The following is a 15,996-nucleotide window of genomic DNA, read 5'->3' as shown; positions in this document are numbered from 1 at the left end:
GGAGTGTCATGGCACGATCTCGGCTCACTGCAACCTCCGCCTCCCAATTCTCTTGCCCTCAGTCTCCTGAGTAGCTGGGACTACAGGTGTGCGCCACCACACCCGGCTAATTTTTTGTATTTTTAGTAGAGACAGGGTTTCATCGTGTTGGTTGGCCAGGCTGGTCTCGAACTCCTGATCTCAGGTAATCCGCCCATCTCGGCCTCCCAAAGTGCTGGGATTATAGGCTTGAACCACTGTGCCTGGCCTTGTTTCTTCTGTTTATAGCACAGAGAATGCTGTTCTCAGCTGAGTCTGACCCCAGTGGAGGGCAGGCCCGGGCAGTTTGCTGCAACTCACCAGCAGCAGCACCTCAACTGTGAAGTTGGGGAGTGGACGCTGCCCACCACATTCCTGCTCCAGGACATCCTGGGAGGCCTGCGCCTCCCCCTGCCGGTGTGTCTGCCCCTGCCCAGTGTGTTCTCTTCTGCTTCCAGGGGCGGGAGCAGGATGTGAGCAGAATCCTCCAGGCCCTGCACCAGTGCCTTGCTGCCCTTCCCCGGCAGCAGCTCCGGAGCGTCGTGGGCATCGGGGTGTCGGGCCAGATGCATGGAGTCATGTTTTGGAAAACAGGCCAAGGTATGCTGGGCTCCGGGACGGTCTCAGGCTGGTAGCAGTCACTTCCAGAATGAGAGCAGGGCCGCACGAGAGCAGGGCCACACGAGAGCGGGGCCGCACGGCTTTCTGAGAAGGGTCGGGTTATCCTGCACTGGGAATAGGATCTTGTTTCTTGGAACGGACGAACACGGCTGCCTCCTGCGTGGGTGGACATTCTGTTTGTACCAATGTGAGGTGAACAAGGGGACTGCCCACTCCCACGTGATCAGCACGTTATCCACGAAGAGGGATCCAGAGAGCGCTTTCTTGGGTTCTCCCGAAGGATTCAGCGGAGTGCCTTTTCCACAGCGTTCTCTTTACCGTGTCGGTATCTCAGAACGTTAGTGGAGACAACCAAGAGATTGGCTGTAGCCGCGGGAGATGCCAGGACACAGGGCACGCTTTTGAATTGGGGCACGTTTGTCGTTGTTTACATATTTGTGATTTTGAAAATTCCAAGGCATATCTTTTTTTTTTTTTTTTTGAGGCAGAGTCTCGCGCTGTCGCCCGGGCTGGAGTGCAGTGGCCGGATCTCAGCTCACTGCAAGCTCCGCCTCCCGGGTTTACGCCATTCTCCTGCCTCAGCCTCCCGAGTAGCTGGGACTACAGGCGCCCACCACCTCGCCCGGCTAGTTTTTTGTATTTTTTAGTAGAGATGGGGTTTCACTGTGTTAGCCAGGATGGTCTCGATCTCCTGACCTCGTGATCCGCCCGTCTCGGCCTCCCAAAGTGCTGGGATTACAGGCTTGAGCTACCGCGCCTGGCCTTTTTTTTTTTGAGATGGAATTTCGCTCTTGTTGCCCAGGCTGGAGTGCAGTGGTGTGATCTCGGCTCACTGCAACCTCCGCCTCCCGGTTTCAAGAGATTCTCCTGCCTCAGCCTCCCGAGTAGCTGGGACTACAGGTGCTTACCACCATGCCCAGCTAATTTTGTATTTTTAGTAGAGATGAGGTTTCACCATGTTGACCAGGATGGTCCTGATCCTTTGACCTCGTGATCCACCTGCCTTGGCCTCCAAAAGTGCTGGGAGAACAGGCGTGAGCCACCGTGCCTGGCCATATATATATATATATTTTTTAAGATGGAGTTTCACTCTTGTTGCCCAGGCTGGAGTGCAATGGCACAAACTCAGCTCACTGCAACCTCTGCCTCCCGGGTTCAAGTGATCCTCCTGCCTCAGTCTCCAGAGTAGCTGGGACTACAGGCGCCCGCCACCACGCCCAGCTAATTTTTGTACTTTTAGTAGAGATGGGGTTTCACCACGTTGGTCAGGCTGGACTTGAACTCCTGACCTCAAATGATCCACCCGCCTCAGCCTCCCAAAGTGCTGGGATGACAGGTGTGAGCCAGCATGCCCGGCCGACATATCCTTTTTATGGGTTCAGTTGCTAAGCATTTCTAGTTGGTTGTCTTATGAAGGTCTGCCACAGTACAGAGGTGGATAACCTGTTCTATTTGGCCTTGAGGAGGAGAACTAAGACAGTAAAACCACAATGAGCACTTCAAATGCCTGATGCCTGGCTGAGGACATCAGTTGCATGATCTCATTGGATATTCCCAACAACCTGGTGACATAGGTTACACTGTTGTCCCCATTGTGCAGGTGAGAGGTTGAGGTTCAGAGAGGTTAGAATAATATGCTCAGGGTCATATTTCAGCAAGTGAACCCCACTTTTGAATCCAAGTCTGTTCAAGGAGCTTTATTTATTATTTTTTCATTTATTTATTTATTTTGAACGGAGTCTCGCTCTGTCACCCAGGCTGGAGTGCAGTGGCACGATCTCCACTCACTGCAAGCTCCGCCTCCCGGGTTCACGCCATTCTCCTGCCTCAGCCTCCCGACTGGCTGGGACTACAGGCGCCTGCCACCACGCCCGGCTAATTTTTTGTATTTTTAGTAGAGACGGGGTTTCACCATGTTAGCCAGGATGGTCTCGATCTCCTGACCTCGTGATCCTCCCGCCTCGGCCTCCCAGAGTGCTGGGATTACAGGCGTGAGCCACCGCGCCCGGCCTCAAGTAGCTTCTAAAGGCCTGGCGGGGTTGTTTTTGGTGAAGGACCAGGGCTGCAGGGGGACACAGTGGCTTAGCGAGAGACTTCCCAGCAGAATGTCCAAAGAAGGATGAGACTCCTGTAGGAAGTTGGGCGCTCCCTGTTATGGCAGGCATTAAAAAAACTTTTTAAGGCCAGGTGTGGTGGCTCACGCCTGTAAATCCCAACGCTTTGGGAGGCCGAGGCAGGAGGAGTATTGCTTAAGGCCAGGAGTTCAAGACTAGCCTGGGCAACATAGTGGGACTCTGTGTCTACAAAAGATGTGAAAATAAGTTGGGTGTGGTGCAGCACGTTTGTAGTCCCAGCTACTTGGGAGGCTGAGGTGAGAGGATCACTGGAGCCCTCGAGGTTTCGGCTGCCGTGAGTTGTGATTGCTCCACTGCACTCCAGCCTGGGCTACAGAGCAAGAGCCTGTCTCAGAAAACAACAACAACAAATCAAACTTTAAAAGAAATTGTATTGGCCAGGCACGATGGCTCACGCCTGTAATCCCAGCACCTTGGGAGGCTGAGGCGGGCAGATCACGAGGTCAGGAATTAGAGACCAGCCTGGCTAACATGGTGAAACCCCATCTCTACTGAAAATACAAAAATTAGCTGGGTGTGGTGGTGTGTGCCTATAATCCCAGCTACTCGAGAGACTGAGGCAGGAGAATCACTTGAACCCGGGAGGCAGAGGTTGCAGTGAGCCGAGATCGCGCCACTGCACTCCAACCTGGGCGACAGGGCAAGACTCTGTCTCAAAAAAAAAAAAAAAAAAGAAAATATAAAATATTTAATTTAGACAAACAAAAATAGGGAGAATAGTGCTATACACCAACATATACCCATCACTCGGCTTCAACAAAATCAACATTTTACTGCAGATGAACATTTTAAGCAGATGGATGGCTACTTTGGGGGGCTGTAGTTACGAGGATTTGAACATTGGATTCATCCCTTTCTACATGGAGAGTCAGCGATTTAGAGTGCCCTGAAGTGCATGGTGACTCGCCTGTCAGTGGGACTGGCATTTAGTGATGTACCCTTTAATCACCCCCAGGATGGGGCCGGGCAATCGTAGGAGCCGATGCAGACTCCTCCTCCTCCCCTTCCTCCCTCCTGTCCGCCTATCGTCGGGCCCGCCGGGACCAGGGGAGCTGCTTGGCACCAAGCAGTGGCGGGAGCATAAGGCGATTAGGGTGTCAAGGCTAACCTCTCAGAGGGAGTCTAGATTGTAAAAGCTTTTAAAACTCCTTAATTTTGCATTAATGAGAATAAATGTCCTTTTAATACGAAAACCCTTTCCAAAGAGGACAGCAGAGAGCTGATGATTGTGGTCCGGTCACATGCCTTCCTTTCTGCCTGTCTCCTGGGCTCTCTAACAACCACACAAACCATCAGCCACATCGTTGGAAAGAGCTGCTTCATATTTTATCGAGCCAGCCCACACGCCTCCTGGGTTTGTTTTCTGTTTCTGGGAAGGAGGAAGCCACAGTTCGGTGACGGTGAACCTGCTTAGTGGGGTCAAGTGAAATCACATTTGGGATCCAGTCTTGCCGATTTTAATGGCAGCCTTAATTCAGTTTGGTTTCCCTACCTACAGCATATAAAGCCCTTTGCTAGGCCCTGGGGGAGAGATAGAAATGAAGGAACGAAGCCTCTACCTTCCAAAACAGTCAACACAGACAGGCAGGAGTAACTTGAGCAGAGAGCTAAGTGCTTCACTGAGGGCACCCCGAGCGAGCCGGAGGGGAGGAGAGGGAGCGATTAGTGTCTTCTGAAAGGCCTGTGGTTACGCCGGTTTCCAGACTCCATTTTCAGGCTCAGTAAAAGCAGAAGAGAAACCAGGATCATAAAAGAAAGCTAAAAGGCGAGCAGCAGACAGGGAGAAAATATCTGGTAGTGAATAGTGGACAAAGGACAGGTCAGTACATGCAAAGAACCAGTAACTAAGAGAGAATAAGCAGCCCTGTGGAAAAATGGGCAAAGGATACCAACAGGTTATTCCTAGAAGAGGAAATACGAATGGCTAGTACACATCTGCAAAGATGTTCAGCATCGTTAGTCATTAGAGCGGTGCGGATGAAAACAACAGCGCAACACTCTCCACCCATCGGATGGTAAGAAATCAAAATGTTCAGTAATGTCGAGAGTTGGCAAAGGGAGTGGAAAACTGGTATTTATTTTTGTTTTTATTTTTTTTGAGATGGAGTCTTGCTCTTGTCGCCCAGGCTGGAGTACAATGGTGCGATCTGGGTTCACTGCAACCTCTGCCTCCCGGATTCAAGTCATTCTCCTGCCTAAATCTCCCCTCCCAAGTAATTGTTATTACAGGCACCTGCCACTATGCCTGGCTAATTTTTTTTTTTTTTTTTGAGATGGAGTCTTGCTGTGTTGCCCAGGCTGGAGTGCAGTGGTGCGATCTCGGCTCACTGCAAGCTCCGCCTCCTGGGTTCACGCCATTCTCCTGCCTTAGCCTCCCGAGTAGTTATGACTACAGGCGCCCGCCACCAAGCCCAGCTATTTTTTTTTTGGTATTTTTAGTAGAGAAGGAGTTTCACCATGTTGGCCAGGCTGGTCTTGAACTCCTGACCTCAAGTGATCCACCTGCTTCAGCCTCCCAAAGTGCTGGAATTACAGATGTGAGCCACCGCGTCTGACAAGGTAACAGATATTGAGGATACAAATAGAAGCACTAGCATCTAAATAATAGGAGACCGGAAAGGGAAAAATAAAAATGGAGAGGAGGAAATCTTTGAAGAAATAATGGAGAAAAATTTCCTATAATTGGTAAAATAAGATGGAACACCCCAGCCCGAAAGGGCCCATAGAATGTCATAGAGGAGATAAAGACAACGCCCAGCTAGATATATTCTAGTGAACGTTTAAGGTTTTCAAAGACAGAATTCTAAAAGCTTGCAGAGCAAAAGATCAGATCTCATATGAAAGAATAAGGGTGAGATTGACATTAGATTTTTTTCAACAGCAACACTCCATGTGAAAAGACAATGGAATAGTATTTTTTTGTTTGTTTTGTTTTTCTGAGATGGAATCTCACTCTGTCACCCAAGTTGGAGTGCAGTGGTACGATCTCAGCTCCCTGCAACCTCTGCCTCCTGGGTTCAAGCGATTCTCCTGCCTCAGTCTCCTGAGTAGCTGGGATTACAGGCATGCGCCATCATGCCTGGCTAATTTTTGTATTTGTTGTAGAGATGAGGTTTCGCCACGTTACCCAGGCTGGTCTCGAACTCCTGACCTCAGATGATCCGCCTGCCTCGGCCTCCCAAAGTACTGGGATTATAGGCGTGAGCCACCGCGCCTGACCAGGAGTAGTATTTTGATGACCTATTGCGGCATAACAAACTACCTCCAACCTAGTGACTGAAAGCAACAAGCATTTATCATCTCATGATTTTTTGGGTCAGGGATTGGGCAAGGCTTAGCCCACTGCTGCTCGTACATGGAGATGGTGGAGGTTGCTTCAGTGTTCATCTGGTGGACAGTTTGGTCGGGGAGTCATGGTGGCTTTACTCAATGCCTGGTACCTTGGTGGGGAGGGCTGGAGGCTGGGCTCACCTGGAAACGGTATGCCGGCTGCTCTTTGCCCGTGCTCTCCTCAGCATGGCGGCCTCGGTGTAGTTGCACTTCTTATCTGGAGGCTGATTGCCCCAGAGAGAGTTATGTAAGAGGCTTGGGTGGGAGCTGCAATGCTTCTTATGACCTAGCCTTGGGAGTCCCAAGATGTCACTGCCTCCACATTCTCCTGGTCAAGCATGTCACCAAGGTGATTCTATATTCAAGGAAAGAGGATTCAGATGCCACCTCTTAGTGGGAGGAGTAGTGAAGAATTTGCGACAGTCAACCACAAAAAGTGCTTTTAAGCATGGAAGGGAAGGAACTCAGAACCAGACTGTTGTAACGGATCAAACTGGCATTCAAAGATGGGGACATGAAAAATACCTGGAGGTATCTAGGTCTTCAGACACTGCCTGGAAAGACTGACACTGAGAATGGCCTTGGGTGAAATCACTGAATCAGAGCAGAGAGAAATCCAGAGGATGTCACAAGGCACAAATGAAGAAAATCTCATGGTCAGATTTTTTTAAAGTAAATTTGGACGTCTAAAAATCAATCAGGGCCAGGCGTGGTGGCTCATGCCTGTAATCCTAGCGGTTTGGAAGGCTGAGGCGGGTGGATTGCCTGAGCTCAGGAGTTGGAGACCAGCCTGGGCAGCATGATGAAACCTTGTCTCTACTAAAAAATCAAAAAAATTAGCTGGGGCCGGGCGCGGTGGCTCAAGCCTGTAATCCCAGCACTTTGGGAGGCCAAGACGGGAGGATCACGAGGTCAGGAGACCGAGACCATCCTGGCGAACACGGTGAAACCCCGTCTCTACTAAAAAAATACAAAACACCAGCTGGGCGAGGTGACGGGCACTTGTAGTCCCAGCTACTTGAGAGGCTGAGACAGGAGAATGGCGTAAACCCGGGAGGCGGAGCTTGCAGTGAGCTGAGATCCGGCCACTGCACTCCAGCCTGGGAGACAAAGCGAGACTCTGTCTCCAAAAAAAAAAAAAAAAATTAGCTGGGCATGGTGGCTTGGGCCTGTAGTCTCAGCTACTCGGGAGGCTGAGGCTCGAGAATCGCTTGAACCTGGGAGATGGAGGTTGCAGTGAGCCGAGATCATGCCACTGCATTCCGGCCTGGGGGACACAGTGAGACTCTGTCTCAAAAATAAAATAAAGTAAAATAAAATAAAATAAAATAAAATAAAATAAAATAAAATAAAATAAAATAAAATAAAAATCAATCAGCTAAGACCTAAGGAAAAGAGAAAATTTACTGGTAATCAAGTAGCAGGAAGCCTAGATAATGTTGTCATGATGAGGGTTGGAGGGACAGAGACCAGGGGACTTGAGATTGTGCCAGACATCTTCTCTTTTTTTTTTTTTTTGAGACGGAGTCTTGCTCTGTGCCCCAGGCTGGAGTGCAGTGGCCCGATCTCGGCTCACTGCAAGCTCCGCCCCCCCGGGTTCACGCCATTCTCCTGCCTCAGCCTCCCGAGTAGCTGGGACTACAGGCGCCGCCACCTCGCCCGGCTAATTTTCTTGTATTTTTAGTAGAGACGGGGTTTCACCGTGTTAGCCAGGATGGTCTCGATCTGCTGACCTCGTGATCCGCCCGTCTCGGCCTCCCAAAGTGCTGGGATTACAGGCTTGAGCCACCGCGCCCGGCCAAGACATCTTCTCTTATGGGATGTGGGGAGATGTGATATCAACTTCAAAAAAGAATAAAAAGAAACAGGAAGTGGGGCAAACGGAGGGAGTATGTGACGTGCCCAGGGTCCCACAGTCATTATGTGGTAGAGGCAAGCACTAAAGCCAGTGCCATTAGGACCCACAGGTGGCGCGCCAGGCTTTATCATGGGACCATTCGCACGTATTTTGTCACTCACCAGCAGAGTGGTATCAAGGCCGCGCCATGCCTAGTCAATTGCTCTTTTCTTCATTTTTGGCCGTCTCTTTTGTTCCAGGCTGCGAATGGATAGAGGGAGGGATTGCCCCTGTGTTCGAGCCCCGAGCTGTTAGCCACTTGGTCACGTGGCAGGATGGCCGATGCAGCAGCGAATTCCTGGCCTCTCTACCCCAGCCGAAGTCTCATCTCAGTGTGGCCACGGGCTTTGGCTGTGCAACGATCTTCTGGCTTTTGAAACATTGGTACGGGCAACTGCACTTTGACTTGGGGGCTGGGTTTCTGGGAGAATGAGAATGGGCCGGGGCTGCGTCAGCATCGCCCCGCCTGCTGGGCTCTGCTGCAGTGAGCGTGTCTTGGCAGGACAAGAGGGAGCATGGCCTGGACCTAGATTGGGTCCAGAACCGCATCCTTTTGCAGAGGGCTCTCTATTGGTTATCCAGTTCCCACCCAGATGGGAAGAGGAAGGGACAGAGAGGGCAAGTGACTTGCCGAGGGTCACGGGGAGAGTTTGCAGTGTGTTCATGCCTGCGAGGCTGCTGCGGAGGCTGATGTCTGCTTTCCCAGGCTTGACACTTCCTCCTCTGAGGCCCCTTCCCTGGGGCTGACTTAGGCTGGCTTTGCTTGGGGCAGCTGGAAGGTCCTAATCCCAGGGACCCAGCTGGACTTGAGCCATAGCATGTGGGGTTGTGGCTGCCACCTGGCCATGGCACAGCTGGTCCCCGCTGCCTGCTGCTAGATGCGGCACATGCTTCCGAGTTCATGTTGTACCATGATGAGTTGTTTTTGGTATGAAAAACAGCCCGGAGTTCCTGAAGTCCTACGATGCAGCCGGCACCATCCATGACTATGTGGTTGCCATGCTGTGTGGCTTGCCGAGACCCCTGATGTCCGACCAGAATGCTGCTAGCTGGGGCTATTTCAACACGCAGAGCCAAAGCTGGAACGTGGAGATGTGAGTATCACATCCTTGCAGGCTGTTCCTCCTGCTCCAATCCGAAGGGCAACCCCAGAGCCAATGCTTCAGTGGGAGCTTTCCCACCTGGGAGTGGCGGAGGGTTCCCGGAGGCCAGGATCAGGGTCCAGTGCCCCCAGCCTGTCCCAGTCACGGGGCATGGGTGGGCCAAGTGTAAGCGCAGCCCTGAGCCCTGGGGTAGGGGATTCAGCCATGCTGTCCTCCTCCACAGCCCCCCAGACCCCGGGTGGGCTGTCCCTTCTCTGTGACCGTGGGCCCAGTCTGTAGGTTTCAGAGTGCAGCTTTCACTCTTTAATACTTTAACTTAGAGGGCCAGGCACAGTGGCTCATGCCTGTAATCCCAGCACTTTGGGAGGCTGAGGCCTGTGGATCACCTGAGGTCAGGAGTTCGAGACCAGCCTGAGCAACGTGGTGAAACCCCATCTCTACAAAAAATACAAAAATGAACTGGGCATGGTGGCAGGTGCCTGTAGTCCCAGCTACTCCAGAGGCTGAGGCAGGAGAATCACTTGAACCCAGGAGGCGGATGTTGCATTGAGCCAAAATTGCACCACTGCACTCCCGCCTGGGGGACAGAGCGAGACTCTGTCTCCAAAAAAAGAAAAAAGAACTAGAGATAGTAGGCTTGAAGGATGCCTTTTAAGTTCTTTTAAACAATCATTTGCCTTTTCAGGTACAGAAATCCAGTGCCCTGTAAGTTCACTTCCTTCAGGGCCCAAATTCTGAGCTCTGAAATAAAACAAAAAGCACCTGGTAGTTCAGGTAAAGGACTTTCCAGCATGTTGTGTGAAATTGACAGCCCCCCATTCACTAACGCTGAGTGATGAACGCATTTGATATTCAGGAGCTTGCTGCGTTTGACTTTGGTTTGGACTGTGCTAACCAACCATAATGGCGCCGAACCTCTGGCTGCCTCCGTTCGCAGAGTTTTTGAGTTCCCTTCAAACAAGGGAGGCTGGACTTGATCAAGGCTGCTTATGTTGTTTGTTTTCTTTCCTGGAAGGTGAATCCTAAGCTTATGAAAGCCAGTGTACTCTACTGACAAAGCCTAAGCTCATGGTTTTAAAAAAGCCAGGGAAGCTACCTGTGACGGCGCTGAATTCTATCCTCTCTTCGGCCATGTGTGTCCTATAGCGCTTTCCTGTGCAGAGTTTCCTGGAAACAAACAAACAACAAAAAAGAAAGCAGCTGGGTGTGGGGGAGTACGCCTGCTTGGGAGGCTGAGGCGGGAGATTGCTTGAGCCTGGGAAGTTGAGGTTACAGTGAGCAGTGATCACACCACTCCACTCCAGCCTGGGTCACAGAGCGAGACCCTGTCTGAAAAAAAGAAAGAAGGAGCCGGGTGCAGTGGTTCACGCCTGTAATTCCAGCACTTTGGGAGGCTGAAGCGGGTGAATCATGTGAGGTCAGGAGTTCGAGACCAGCTGGCCAACATGGCGAAACCCCTTCTCTACTAAAAATACACAAAGTAGCCGGGCATGGTTGTGTGCGCCTGTAATCCCAGCTACTAGGGAGGCTGAGGCAGGAGAATTGCTTGAACCTTGGAGGCAGAGGTTGCAGTGAGCCAAGATGGTGCCACTGCACTCCAGTCGGGGCAACAGAGCAAGACTCTGTCTCAAAAAAATAAATAAGTAAAAAAGAAAGAAAGAAGGAAAGAAAAGGAAGGAAGGAAGAAAGGAAGGGAGGGAGGGAGGGAGGGAGGAAGGAAGGAAGGGGAAAGGAAGGAGGGAGGGAGGAGGGGAAGGGAGGAAGGAAGGGAGGGAAGGAAGGGAGGAAGAGAGGGAAGGAGGGAAGGGAAGGGAGGGAGGGAAGGAATGGAGGGAGGGAGGGAGGGAAAGAGGGAAGGAGGGAAGGGAAGGAAGGCAGGGAGGAAAGAAGTGGAGAGATGGAGGGAAGGAAGGGAAGGAAGGGAGGGAGGGAGGGGGAAAGGAAGGAAGGAAGGATCCCTTAAACTCCAGAAACCTAAGTGTGGATCCATGTAGGTGTCCACTTTTGTTTCACAGACTGAGGAGCTCAGGCTTTCCCGTCCACCTGCTCCCGGACATCGCCGAGCCTGGCAGTGTGGCGGGCAGAACTTCCCACGTGTGGTTTGAAATCCCAGAGGGGACGGAGGTGGGAGTGGCCTTGGGTGATTTACAGGCCTCTGTCTATTCCTGCATGGCCCAGAGGACAGATGCAGGTAAGTGTTTGTTTTGTTCTGTCCTCAGACTTACACTGTCGCCTGCCTCGTAAGCACCAACTCTGTGTGAGTCTGCAGGCATGCGGAGCTTAGCAGTCTCGGCATCCTGCCGGAGATCATTATTCTGTAAAGGTGAAAAGCACCCTCTTCCTTGCAGGGAAAATCCTCTATTGAGGGAGCTTACAGGCCAGCAGGGCAAATTCTGTCCCTGAGCACCGACCATCTGTGCTGACCCCCTGTGGGGTTGGGTGAGGGAAATGGCTCTTTCTAGCTGTCTGGTTTCTATGTGACTATAGGCCCAAGAAAACAGATGAGCTGATGAGGGTTTTGGTTACTGTGTGTTTGTCAGTAGAAGTGATGTCAGATCTGATTAGAAGTGCAGAATAGGCCGGGTGCGGTGGCTCAAGCCTGTCATCCCAGCACTTTGGGAGGCCGAGGTGGGCGGATTACAAAGTCAGGAGTTCAAGACCAGCCTGGCCAAGATGGTGAAACCCTATCTCTACTAAAAGTACAAATTTAGCCAGGCATGGTGGTGGGTGCCCATAGTCCCAGCTACTCGGGAGGCTGAGGCAGAGAATTGCTGGAACCCGGGAGGCAGAGATTGCAGTGAGCCGAGATCATGCCACTGCACTCCAGCCTGGGCGACAGAGCAAGACTCCGTCTCAAAACAAAACAAGAAAGTGCAGAATATTTTCTGTATTCATGGTAAGGGTAGAGGCAGCCATGTCTAGGGCAGGAGTTGGCCCTTTTTCTCTAAAGGGCAGAACATATTTTCTGTAAATATTTTCGGCTTTGTGGATCATGCAGTCTGTGTTGTAACTGCTCAGCTCTGCTGCAGGAGTTCGAAACCAGCCCTAGACGATGTGTGAATGAACAGGTGTCGCTGTGTTCCAGTAAAACATTGTTCATAGACACTGAAATAGGAATGCCATATAATTTTCATGTGTCATGAAAAATTCTTCTTTTAATTTCTTTTCAACCATTTAAAAATGTGAGAACGTGGGGCGACGTGGTGCTTGGTGGTGCTGCGAGGCCAGAGCCCAGGGCTGGTGGCCATGTTGTCAGGTACTCACGGGTTGACAGCAGAGGAGGGGAACCAAGCTATGCTCAATCTGAAAGCAGCAGGATGGTCGGAATTGAGTGAGAGAGAGATGCTATCTACAAAGCATTCTCCTTCCAACTTTTTTTTTTTTGACATGGAGTCTCACTCTGTCTCTCAGGCTGGAGTGCAGTGGCGCGATCTCAGCTCACTGCAACCTTCGCCTCCCGGGTTCAAGCGATTCTCCTGCCTCATCCTCCCGAGTAGATGGGACTACAGGCATGTGCCACCACTCCTAGCTAATTTTTGTATTTTTAGTAGAGATGGGGTTTCACCATGTTGGCCAGGATGGTCTCAATCTCTTCACCTTGTGATCTGCCCGCCTCGGCCTCCCAAAGTGCTGGGATTATAGGCGTGAGCCATCGTGCCCAGCCTCTCCTTCCAAATTTTTAATCAGGCATTTGGCTTTAGGTCCCGAGTTGCCCTACAAGCAGAGAAGATGATGGTTCAATGTATAAAACAAGGTCCAGATAACTCTCACCTCACATGACTGTGGGGGACTGACCAAAAGAGATGTGAAGCTGGCCACGTTTATTGAAAAAGCAGCTTTTTCTGTGTGATTTCTTCCAAAATACATGTAAAATCTTATAACATATTACTGCAATGTAGGCTGAAGGCAATTTACGTGAACAAGTTGAGTTCTTAAGGCATCATCCCTAGAGGAAAAAAAAAAGAAAAATAACAATTTAAATTATGTAAATTTAGTTTGCCTTTATATACTATGTTTTGTAAAATCAGGGCTTAAATACAAAATGATTTAAACTTGAAAAAAAGGGTGAGAACATGCTAGTGGGATTGTAAAAAGGTACAACCTCTTTAGAAAACAGCTGGTAGTTCCTCAAATGTTAAACATGCAGTTACCAACAGGACCCAGCAATTCCGCTCTTAGAAATACACCCAGGAGAACTGAAAATAAATGATGTCCACACAAAAACTTGTACACAGACGTTCACAGCAGCATTATTTATAATAGCCAAAAAGTAGAAACCACCTAAATGTCTATCAACTAATGAATGGTTTTGTTTTGTTTTGTTTTGTTTTTTGAGACAGAGTCTTGCTCTGTCACCTGGCTGGAGTGCAGTGGCACAATCTTGGCTCAGCGCAACCTCCGCCTCCCGAGTTCAAGTGATTCTCCTGCCTCAGTCTCCCAGGTAGCTGGGACTATAGGCGTGCGCCACCATGCCCGGCTAATTTTTGTATTTTTGGTAGAGATGGGGTTTCACCATGTTGACCAGGATGGTCTTGATCTCTTGACCTTGTGATCCACCTGCCTCAGCCTCCCAAAGTGCTGGGGTTACAGGTGTGAGCACTGTGCCTGGCCGTGAATGAATTTTTAAAATGTGGCATATACACATAGCTAAAAAAGGACTGAATGTTGGATAGAAGAAAAACTTAAGTGCATTTAAATTTTAAAAAGCTTATTTGGCTGGTTGCAGTGGCTCACGCCTGTAATCCCAGCACTTTGGGAGACTGAGGCAGGTGGTCACGAGGTCAGGAGTTCAAGACCAGCCTGGCCAACATGGTGAAACCCCATCTCTACTAAAAATACAAAAAATTAGCCAGAATTGGTGGCGGGCACCTGTAATCCCAGCTACTCGGGAGGCTGAGGCAGAGAATTGCTTGAATCTAGGAGGCAGAGGTTGCTGTGAGCTGAGATTGCGCCAATGCACTCCAACCTGGGCAACAGAGTGAGACTCTGTCTCAAAAACAAACAAACAAACAAAGAGTTTATTTGAAGATTCAGTGATTTGTGAATCAGGGTAGCACCAGACTGTTAGCACTGTGTCAGAAGAGGCAAGAGGGGAAATTTTCATAAAGTATTTGCAGAAGCAAGACAAAGAAAACAATTTCAATAGGGCAGACCAAGCATTTTCTATGCCAAACAGGGATACCTTTCATTTTTGCTCTGAGCTCAAGATTTTGACCAACGCATGAGAATGCTTAAAAAGCAGAGCTAGTTAATTTGAGAGCCTGACTTTATAAACAGTAATCTAGTTCTCTTTTTTTCATCTTTTTTTGACTTTGGGGTATGAGGTAAACAAGCAAAAATGTCAGCAGATTCAGCGTAGGGAGAGGAAGGTAGAAAGAAAAAAGAGATTAGAAACCTTTACCTGCCAATCAAAAACATATGTCATTGTTTCTGAGGTGTTTGGAATTTTTTTGTTTGTTTAGGTTAAAACTTCCTTACTGTGGCCACCAAAATTCTAAATTAGTTTTGGTAAGATTCACTCATTTATCTAGAAAAGCAAATGTTCTGAGATGGAGTCTCAGACTCCCCGAATTTAAATAAACCCATTATTTTCTGTCTTCCTGGAACCTTTTCTACTGGAGGTCTTTTACTAAACCCAATTTAGTTTCTGTCTGACCCAATCGGACACCTGAAGCTTCCCTTCAGGACCCATTTAAAAATGTCCAAGTAGGCCGGGCGCGGTGGCTCAAGCCTGTAATGCCAGCACTTTGGGAGGCCGAGGCGGGCGGATCACAAGGTCAGGAGATCGAGACCATCCTGGCTAACACGGTGAAACCCCGTCTCTACTAAAAAATACAAAAAACTAGCCGGGCGAGGTGGCGGGCGCCTGTAGTCCCAGCTACTCAGGAGGCTGAGGCAGGAGAATGGCGTGAACCCGGGAGGTGGAGCTTGCAGTGAGCTGAGATCCGACCACTGCACTCCAGCCTGGGCGACAGAGCGAGACTCCGTCTCAAAACAAAACAAAACAAAACAAAAACAAACAAACAAACAAAAAATGTCGAAGTAACTACGTGAACTTAACACAACTTGTGGAGTTCATATGTCCAAGAGGGCTTACTGGTGACGGCCTGCAAATGTGCAGTAAGAAGCAGTGAGCGCAGAGGCTCAGTGGATACTTATGCCCGTTTGCTTGTTGCTCCCAGAGGTCATCACGAGGTGGGTGGCTTCAGATCCCACTTACGCCACCAGATCTGATTAAAGAAAAACTTGGCTGGACACGGTGGCTCACGCCTGTAATCCCAGCACTTTGGGAGGCTGAGGCAGGCAGATCACTTGAGGCAAGGAGTTCGAGACCAGTCTGGTCAACATGATGAAACCTCGTCTCTACCAAAAATACAAAAATTAGCTGGATGTAGTGGCACACGCCTGTAATCCCAGATACTCAGGAGGCTGAGACAAGAGAATTGTTTAAACCTGGAAGGCAGAAGTTGCAGTGAGCTGAGATCACACCACCGCATTCCAGCCCAGGTGACAGAGTGAGACTCTGTCTCAAAAAAAAAAAAAGGAAAAGAAAAACTTAAGTACCTTTACATTTTAAGAAGTTTATTTGAGCATTCAGTGATTCCTGAATCAGGGTAGCACTAGAGAGCAGGCGGCTAGTACACCACTGAGAGGGGCACGAGCGAAGACTTTCTTTTTTTTTTTTTTTTTTGAGACGGAGTCTCGCTCTGTCACCAAGGCTGGAGTACAGTGGCCGGATCTCAGCTCACTGCAAGCTCCGCCTCCCGGGTTCCCGCCATTCTCCTGCCTCAGCCTCCCGGGTAGCTGGCACTACAGGCGCCCGCCACCTCGCCCGGCTAGTTTTTTGTCTTTTTTGGTAGAGACGGGGTTTCACCGTGTTAGCCAGGATGGT

At 49.9% G+C, this 15,996-nt stretch overlaps 1 protein-coding gene and 1 long non-coding RNA gene across 3 annotated transcripts in view; one reads left to right on the top strand and one right to left on the bottom strand.

The window, feature by feature from the left end:
- SHPK (sedoheptulokinase) overlaps window positions 1-15,996 on the top strand; it is a 29,365-nt gene that overhangs the window by 5,343 nt on the left and 8,026 nt on the right. For both annotated transcript variants that reach the window (XM_015118246.3, XM_077970055.1), the window contains exons 2-5: window positions 477-618; window positions 8,202-8,385; window positions 8,943-9,095; window positions 11,120-11,295. In XM_015118246.3, coding sequence (XP_014973732.3) covers window positions 477-618; window positions 8,202-8,385; window positions 8,943-9,095; window positions 11,120-11,295 — 655 coding nt within the window. The remainder of the gene's footprint in view (window positions 1-476; window positions 619-8,201; window positions 8,386-8,942; window positions 9,096-11,119; window positions 11,296-15,996) is intronic.
- LOC144335269 (uncharacterized) lies at window positions 9,645-10,779 on the bottom strand. Its single transcript, XR_013405998.1, has 2 exons — window positions 10,410-10,779; window positions 9,645-10,359 (listed from the first exon to the last, which is right to left on the bottom strand). It is a non-coding gene; the product is annotated as an uncharacterized LOC144335269 (long non-coding RNA).

This window comes from Macaca mulatta, chromosome 16 (genome assembly GCF_049350105.2).
Source record: "Macaca mulatta isolate MMU2019108-1 chromosome 16, T2T-MMU8v2.0, whole genome shotgun sequence".
Lineage (NCBI taxonomy): Eukaryota > Metazoa > Chordata > Mammalia > Primates > Cercopithecidae > Macaca > Macaca mulatta.
The sequence above is the reverse complement of the archived record's forward strand: the minus strand, read 5'-3'. Positions and strand labels throughout refer to the sequence as shown.